The 8,863-nt window shown below is 43.1% G+C and overlaps 1 protein-coding gene across 1 annotated transcript in view; it reads left to right on the forward strand.

The window, feature by feature from the left end:
• Window positions 1-3,365, forward strand: part of RWDD1 (RWD domain containing 1) — a 35,860-nt gene extending 32,495 nt beyond the window's left edge. The window contains exons 6-7 of the mRNA XM_040428901.1: window positions 1,683-1,745; window positions 3,093-3,365. Coding sequence (XP_040284835.1) covers window positions 1,683-1,745; window positions 3,093-3,202 — 173 coding nt within the window. The 3' untranslated portion in view covers window positions 3,203-3,365. The remainder of the gene's footprint in view (window positions 1-1,682; window positions 1,746-3,092) is intronic.
• The last annotated feature ends 5,498 nt before the right edge of the window (window positions 3,366-8,863 follow it).

Consider the following 8,863-nt stretch of genomic DNA (forward strand, 5'->3'; position numbering starts at 1 on the left):
TTCTGCCCCCCATAATTTTTTTTTTTTATAGTTAATTCTTCGGAGATGTGTGTGGGGCTCATTTTTTGCTAGATAATCTGTAGATTTTATTGATACCATTTTGGAATATGTATGACTTTGATCACTTTTTATTCAATTTTTGTTGAGGAGGTGAAGCAATGAAAAAATTATGAATAAATATGGGCATTTTGGGACGCAACAACTCCTATGATGTTTGTTCTAGTTTTTTCTTTTGGTGTGCGCTATCAGCTTGTTTTGGGGGTTTATTTCTTTATTTTTATTTTTTTTGCAGCCTTATAGAAATGGAGTCCATGTGCAATTCCCAAAAAATGAAGATCAGACACAGATCCAAAATACAATCAAGTGCAAGAGGCTTAAAGAGGACCTTTCATCGGTCCAAACATTGTGAACTAAGTATCATGACATATACAGCGGCGCCCAGGGATCTCACTGCACTTACTATTATCCCTGGGCGCCGCTCCGTTCTCCCGTTATGTCCTCCGGTATGTTCGGGGACTTGGTTATAGTAGGAGGAGACTGCCCTTGTTCTGCTGGCGTCTCCTTCTCCTAGGCTGTAGCGCTGGCCAATCGCAGCGCAGAGCTCACAGCCTGGGAGTTTTTTTCTCCCAGGCTATGAGCTGAGTGCTGCGATTGGCCAGCGCTACAGCCTAGGAGAAGGAGACGCCCAGCAGAACAAGGGTAGACTCCGCCTACTATAACCAAGTCCCTGAACATACCGGAGGTCATAACGGGAGAACGGAGCGGCGCCCAGGGATAATAGTAAGTGCAGTGAGATCCCTGGGCGCTGCTGTATATGTCATGATACTTAGTTCACAATGTCAGGATCGGTGAAAGGTCCTCTTTAAGGTTAGGTCTACATGTGCGATAAAAAGTGTCGCACCAATGTCGCATAACGTTTATTGTAATAGTTTATGGTGTCGCACTGTGACATGCTGCGGCTCGACAGTCGCACAAAAATCCAACTTGCAGTCGTAGCATGTTGCAGTGTGGCGCCATAGACTATCATTACAATATATGTCACGCCACATTGGTCCAACACATGTTGCCGTGTAGCCCTAGCCTTATAGTTCCGCCTATTTTTTATGCATATCAATAAAATATATATTTTGAGATTTAGTGGGTAGTTAGTTATGGACACAGGATTTATATATATATATATATATATATATATATATATATATATATATATATATATATATAAAACTTATTATGTATAAAGAAAGTCCAAGGCAGCACACCGAAATCCGTGAAAAAAACAGGGTGTTTATTTCCCCATATATTATTATTATATATTTTTTTTCTCGTGCTTAGTGGCAATTTGGGAATTTGTCACTTCCTTGTAACATGGGCCTCACTAGTGTCAACCAGGGGCGTAGCTATAGTGGAGGCAGGGGAAGCGAACTAAGAAGGGGCCCACCAAGGAGGAGGACTAAAAAAAATTTGTCAGGGCCCCCACAAACCTGATCGACAGCAGTTTATGGGATAGTCAGCACTAGTAAGGATTAGCTACTCATTGGCACTACGTGTATAGTTTTTGGAAAGTACAACGCATGTGTTGTGGGGTTGAAATCTTATATGTAACAGTGTTTTATGTTACAACTTCTCCGTTCTGAAAGGACTCCTTTATAATTGTCTGTGGGAAATGTATTTTTCTTTTCCAGGAAAGCAGCTTTTTGAAACTGATCATAACCTGGACACCTCCGACATCAAATTTCTGGAAGAAGGTAATTAATGTCTGCACCATGTGTAGCAGAGTGTGCACAAATCAGCCATAAAATAAGATGGATAAAGTGATTAATAATAAATTGTATCATGACAATAGCCTGTAGAAAAGAGTGGTTAGTGCCCCTGCTGATTCCTTTCCACCACCAATAGCACCTCCAATGGTCGCATGTGCATTTCATAATGGAGCAACAGAAAAATGTTGTCTCGTCTAATGAGTAAAGTTTTCTTTTCTATCGTGGTCAGCTGGTGAAATGTGAATACTTGGGGTAGATGGCACCAGGATGCACTATGAGAAGCAAGCCAGGTGGAGGAAGTGTGATCCTCCGGGCAATGTTCTGCTGGATCTTGGCATTAATGCATATGTTACTTTACCACGTACCACCTCCCTAAACATCGTTGCAGACCAAGAATACCTCTTAGTGGCAGTGGCCTCTCATCAAGATAATGCACCTTGACATACTGTACTGCAAAGATTGATCATTAATGGTTTGAGGAACATGTCAAAAAGTTCAAGATGTTGACTTGGCCAATGCACGTAGGCCCCACCTCACAACTTACAGGACTTTACAAAGGTTATCCCACAAAAGCATTTATCACCTCTCCACATAGGTGTGTATTTTAGACTGTGGGGGGGTCTTACCGTTGGCATTCCCAGCAATCCCAAAAACCCAAGTCCCCTCTTTGAATCGAGTGGTAGTGTGAATGTTGCTCCACCTCTCAGTTCTCTTCTATGGGACTGATATAGATGGCACTCCGTCAGTGGATGGAGCAGTGGACCTATGTGCACACCACAACTCCATTTAGAGCAGGGGCCCCATGTCAAGTACATGCGGTCCTATCTGTGGGCAGCATGGTATAGGGATAACGTTTTTCTCCTTTTTGTAGTTCAAGCCTGCTAGTGTATTATGAGGTCTGTAGATATCATTTATTTTTTATTTTTTTCTCTAAGTCCCTGTTTTGAGGGAGAAGGATGCCTTGTTACTTGGGGGAGAAGGAAGTTGGCTTGCTCTTTTCCATTCATACGTACTCAATGACAACTGTTACAAACCCTGCCATGTCAATGATCTGTACTATAGTGTTATAGTACACCTATTGTATGCTATGGCATAGTAAGCTATTAAGGCACTTAAAGTAAGGCAATAACTGCTCACTTATTTAGTCTAAAATGTGAATAATTGACAAAGCATTATAATGATTGTGCACTATACTCGAGTAGCCACTAGGTGGCACTCATACTTAAAGAAATGTGTTTTCCTGTCATGCTTCAATTAGAAAAAGTGCTGTCATAGTCTTGTGCGTTATGATGTATGTTGTCAATACATAAAGCTTTCCTCTTTACCTTGCAGCTGGTAACAGCGTTGAAGTGGACGAATCTCTATTCCAAGAATTGGATGATTTAGAATTGGATGATGAAGATGATTTAGATTACAATCCTATTGATCTAGAAAGTGACTGATCACCTTGGGCTCCCACTTCAAGAGTCAGGAAAGTCACAGTATCTGTGACTTAATAAATATACATCCACTGCTGTTCATTTTTTAAGTCATATTTTAATTTTCAGGAGATTCTTCTTCTGAGCACTTCCAAGATCACACTGAATAAAAGTGGCTTAAAATAAATTTTTGTGCTTGATAGAAGTGAATGAAAAATGTACCAAGGATAGAGCACATTGTGGTTGAGGGGAATAAGTTGCCATGGTTTTACATCGAATTTTATATTTTACATTGTCTCTCACCACACAACCAGATGTTGGGGCCGCATTACTGGTTTCCAGTAACAATATATATTGTAGGGATTACCGTATTTTTCGCTTTATAAGACGCATCTGATGATAAGACGCACCTAGATTTTTGAGGAGGAAAATAAGAAAAAAAAAATTTGAACCAAAAGGTGTGCTTTTAAAGGGGTTTTGAACTAATGGTGTGCTTTTGGAGGGGTTTTGAACTAATGGTGGTCTGTGGATGACGCACTGTTATGGGGGGACCTGTGGGTGACGCACTGTTATGGGGGGACCTGTGGGTGACGCACTGTTATGGGGGGACCTGTGGGTGACGCACTACTACGGGGGATGTAGCATCATATATAGCATCTTATGTAATGGGGGTCACTATTCACACAGGGACAATATACTGTGACACATATGATACTGTGACCAGCATAAGATGATCTTATGCTGGTCACAGTATCATGTGTCACAGTATATTGTCCCTGTGTGAATAGTGACCCCCATTACACCACCGGGCACACAGTAGACTTTATATGTAAAATCTTTTAATGGCTCTGCTTTCTTCTATACCAGTACTCACTATGAAAGCAGCAGTCTGGCCAGCACGTGACATCACTCACTCAGTCAGTCACGCTCCTGCCAGCTTCATTAATGAAGTGGGAGGAGGATGACCGAGTGAGTGACGTCACGCGCCGGCAGGACCGCTGCTTTCATAGTGAGTACTGGTATAGAAGAAAGCAGAGTATAATGAAGCAGTTTTCATATGTAAAGTCTATAATCTTCAAGCAGTATCTCTGCTTTAAACTAGGGCAATCCTCTGTAGTAGTACAACTCACTATGAAAGCGGCAGGCAGAGCGGCAGCGTAACCTCGCGATTCTCACTCATTAATGCTCCTCCCACTTCCTTCCCATGAATGAGTGAGAATCGCGAGGTTACACTGCCGCTCTGCCTGCCGCTTTCATAGTGAGTTGCACTACAGAGGATTGCCCTAGTTTAAAGCAGAGACACTGCTTGAAGATTATAGACTTTACATGTGATAATTACCGTGAGCGGGGTCCGATGTATTACAGTACAGTGACTGCATCGGGCCCCGCCGCGAGTGTTGCCAGCCTCCGTCCCCTCCTCCCACCCCTCTGATACATCGCGGCTTGCGTTGTATCAGCGTGACCAAAGTAAACATGGCAGTGTTCGCTTTATAAGACGCACTGCCATTTTCCCCCCACTTTTGGGGGGGAAAAAGTGCGTCTTATAAAGCGAAAAATACGGTAATATAATTGACTGTGTCTGCCATCTTCATCCGTCTTTTTGCATAGTGCTAATCAATTACACCTTCTTCTCTTTTTCTTTAGTTTGAAATTCCTTTATCTAGATGCATAGTTTTTGGGGTATTTGCAGGGGGTCTCCAGCCATTTCACCAAAGAGGTAGTTTGCACTAACCTGAGAAGGAAAATCTTTTACATAGTGCTTACCTGTTCCTTGCTTCACTATGCTGACTACTTCGCTGCACTCAACGGACGGCAAGCTCTTCCACCCAGGTCCTGACCACATGTGGCTGCTTCTTTTTCTCTTCCCCGTCACAGTACTAAATGCAGCTAAAGAGGAAAAGAAGCAGCCACATCCACTTGGGACCCAGGCAGAAGAGCTTGTAGCCCATGCGAGCGCTGTGGAGATGGCGGCATCCGCAGAGGCTGGGAGGGGGTAATCTTCCTTCCACAGGTTAGTGCAAACTACCACTTACGTGAAATGGCTGGAGAACCCTTTGAACCACTTTCTTCATTTGCATTTTGCACCTTATTGACCAAGCAAATTTATTATTATAACTTTTATTTTTCTGTCAATGTAGCTGTATGGGGGCTTCTATTTTATTTATTTTTTTGCGGGACAAGTTGTAGTTTTCAATGGCACCATTTTGAGGTACTTATAATATAGTAATGTAGTGTGTAAGGCCCCATTCACACGTCCGTAGCGTGTTTTGCGGATCCGCAAAACACGGACACGGCAATATGCGTTTCGCATTTTGCGGACCGCACATCGCCGGCACTAATAGAATAGGACATGTTCTATTTTTTTTCAGGAACGGAAATGAGAACCCGAAAGTGCGAGTCCGCATCTCCGGAGCCAGGCCGCACATCGTGTGGCCCCATAGAAATGAATGGGTCCGCAATTCCGTTCCGCAAAATGCGAAACTAAATTGCGGATGTGTGAATGGGGCCTAAGGCTGGAAAAAGGTATACATCCACCCATTTCTGCCTGTTATTCTGTATGTGAGTCCAGAGGAAGGTAAAAAAAAACAGTAGCGGTAGAAGCCATGTCCCCCCCCTCATTTTAGAGGGAAAAAAAAAAAAAAATCCTTCCTGACTCTCAGGCAATTGGAATAATTCCCTGAATCAATGACCCTTCTCCAGAAATCTAGTAACCTGCAGTGTTACACTCCTGAAATGCATCCAGGCTTCTCTCACCATCACAACCTGTTCTGTCAAAGAGTTCCATAGTCTCACTACTGTTACTGTAAAGAATCCTCTTCTGTGTTTGTGTAGAAACCTTCTTTCCTCCAGACGCAGAGGATGTCCCCTCGTCACAGTCCTGGGGATAAATAGATGATGGGAGAGATCTCTGTACTGACCCCTGATATATTTATACATAGTAATTAGATCTCCCCTCGGTCCTCTTTTTTCTAAAGTGAATAACCCTAATTTTGATAATCTTTCAGGGTACTGTAGTTGCCCCATTCCAGTTATTACTTTAGTTGCCCTCCTCTGGACCCTCTCCAGCTCTGCTATGTCTGCCTTGTTCACAGGAGCCCAGAACTGTACACAGTACTCCATGTGTCTGACTAGTGATTTGTAAAGTGGCAGGGCTGTGTTCTCATCACGGGCATCTAAAAAAAAAAAAAAAGTCCTTTTCTATGTCAGTGTTACCCAGTGTTTTACCATTTAGCATGTACTAGTGACTTCCTTCCCATGTGCATAACCTGACATTTGTCAGTGTTAAACCTTATCTGTCACTTCTCTGCCCAAGCGTCCAACATGGCCAGATCCATCTGTAGCAGTATACTGTCCTCTTCTGTGTCAATTACTTGACACAGTTTATTATTGTCACCAAAATTTATTTTATTGTGCAAGCCTTCTAAATGACCACTAATAATTATATTGAAGAATAGGGTCCAGTAGTGACCCCTGTGGTACCCCTCTGGTGTCTATGACCCAATCTGAGTTTCTCCCAGTCCAACCATTCTCCTCTTATATAGTAACCTTTTATATGATACAGTATCAACTTCTTTGGAGAGGGCAAGATATGACATCTATTGACTCACCCAGGTACAGTCTAGAACAGAGGTGGGCAAACTTTTTGACTCGAGGGCCACAATTGGGTTCATATATTGGGACCGGACCAAGAGTAGATGGATGGGGCGTTTATGTGAATTAATATAAATTAAATTAAAATTTCGTAACATTAAAGGTTTAGTTTAATTCAAGGTAGAAAAGCATGAAAAGAGTTATTGTACAAAACTTTTAAGCAATGTATTTCTTTCATAACATAGTATGTATAGCTCACCTTCAATTTTAGTGGGAACAGTGTTGTTGGTCTCCCTTTTTTGCTAAGGCATCAAAGTCTCCATAGTGCCCCCACATATTGTGCCAATATATCGGGCCCCCATAGTGCTTCCCCCTCTTCTCCATAGTGGCCCCCATAGTGCTTCCCCCTCTTCTCCATAGTACCAGTCCATATTGTGCCAGTATATAGGGCCCCCATAGTGCTTCCCCTCTTCTCCATAGTGCTTCCCCTCTTCTCTATAGTACCCCTTCATATTGTGCTAGTATATAGGGCCCACACACCCCTTCTTGCCGCCACAGTATACTATAAATAATAAAACCAATAAACACATATACTTACCTTATGCTGCTGTCAGTGATGCAATGCAGGCCTCTTCCGGCCTGTGTTCCGCTCACGCTGCGCGATGACGTCATCACGCCGCCTGCAACGGCCTCTGATAGGCTACAGGCCTAGTGCCTATAGCCTATCAGAGGAAGGGGCAAGGGAGGCGCCTCTCCCCTGCTCCTCCGCACCATTCATCTGTATCACTGTCCTGAGGACGGCGATACAGATGAATATGGAGATCAGTGCTTCCACAATGGAAGCGCTCATCTCCACTCCTGCCTCCGGAAAGAAAGGCCCCCCCCCCCCCCCCCGTCGCATAAGCAGCTCTGCGGGCCGGATAAAAAGGTCCGCCGGGCCGTAGTTTGCCCATCACTGGTCTAGAACTGGCCTCTTCTGATAAGATTAGTTTGGCAGGACCAATCCCTCATGAACCCGTGCTGATACAGCATAATACACTTAGTATCCTGGAGTATCTCAATGAAAATATCTACTGGAAAACCTTCAAACTATTTGCCAACAACATATGTTAGACTTGCCGGCCTATAGTTTCCTGCCACAGTTTTTTTTGGTAAAAAACTGCGTAGAAGACTCGTGTCATTATCGAGTCCTTAAATATCAGAAATACTGGTCTGTCTGATTACATTACTTAAAGGGGTTGTCCTAGTTATTTTTCCTTCTTTCTATGTTTCTAACTAGGCAAATGTAACCGCTTTCCAATTAACTCCCTTTATCTGAAGTTGCTGGTTTCTCAGATTTCACTGAGGGCAGGGGCATAGCTATAGGGGAAGCGGCTGCTTTGGGGCCCTGACCCAGAAGGGGCCCATCGAGGAGGAGGAGTAAAAGATTTTGTCAGGGCCCCCTCAACAGTATTACACAATTAAATTATATACAGTGGCAGTATAGACGGATGGAACAGCTGCCGGGCTTGGTCTGAGAGAGTGATCTTTACTAGCCACAGGAATGGGGGTGGCATGAAAGAAAGGGGTTGCGAAAAAATTACTGGGGGAGGGGGGCCCCATTAAAAAATTTGCTGTGGGGCCCAGTCATTTCTAGCTATGCCACTGACTAAGGGTCACATGACCTGTGATGTCATCTTCTCTCCCTGCTCTGATAATGTTTGTGCACAAGCCTAAGAGATCTGTACACTACAGTCGTGGCCAAAAGTTTTGAGAATTTGATAAATATTGGAAATCGGAAAAGTTGCTGCTTAAGTTTTTATAATAGCAATTTGCATATACTCCAGAATGTTATGAAGAGTGATCAGATGAATTGCATAGTCCTTCTTTGCCATGAAAATTAACTTAATCCCAAAAAAACCTTTCCACTGCAATTCATTGCTGTCATTAAAGGACCTGCTGAGATCATTTCAGTAATCGTCTTGTTAACTCAGGTGAGAATGTTGACGAGCACAAGGCTGGAGATCATTATGTCAGGCTGATTGGGTTAAAATGGCAGACTTGACATGTTAAAAGGATGGTGATGCTTGAAATCATTGTTCTTCCATTGTTAAC

This window comes from Bufo bufo, chromosome 4 (genome assembly GCF_905171765.1).
Source record: "Bufo bufo chromosome 4, aBufBuf1.1, whole genome shotgun sequence".
NCBI lineage: Eukaryota > Metazoa > Chordata > Amphibia > Anura > Bufonidae > Bufo > Bufo bufo.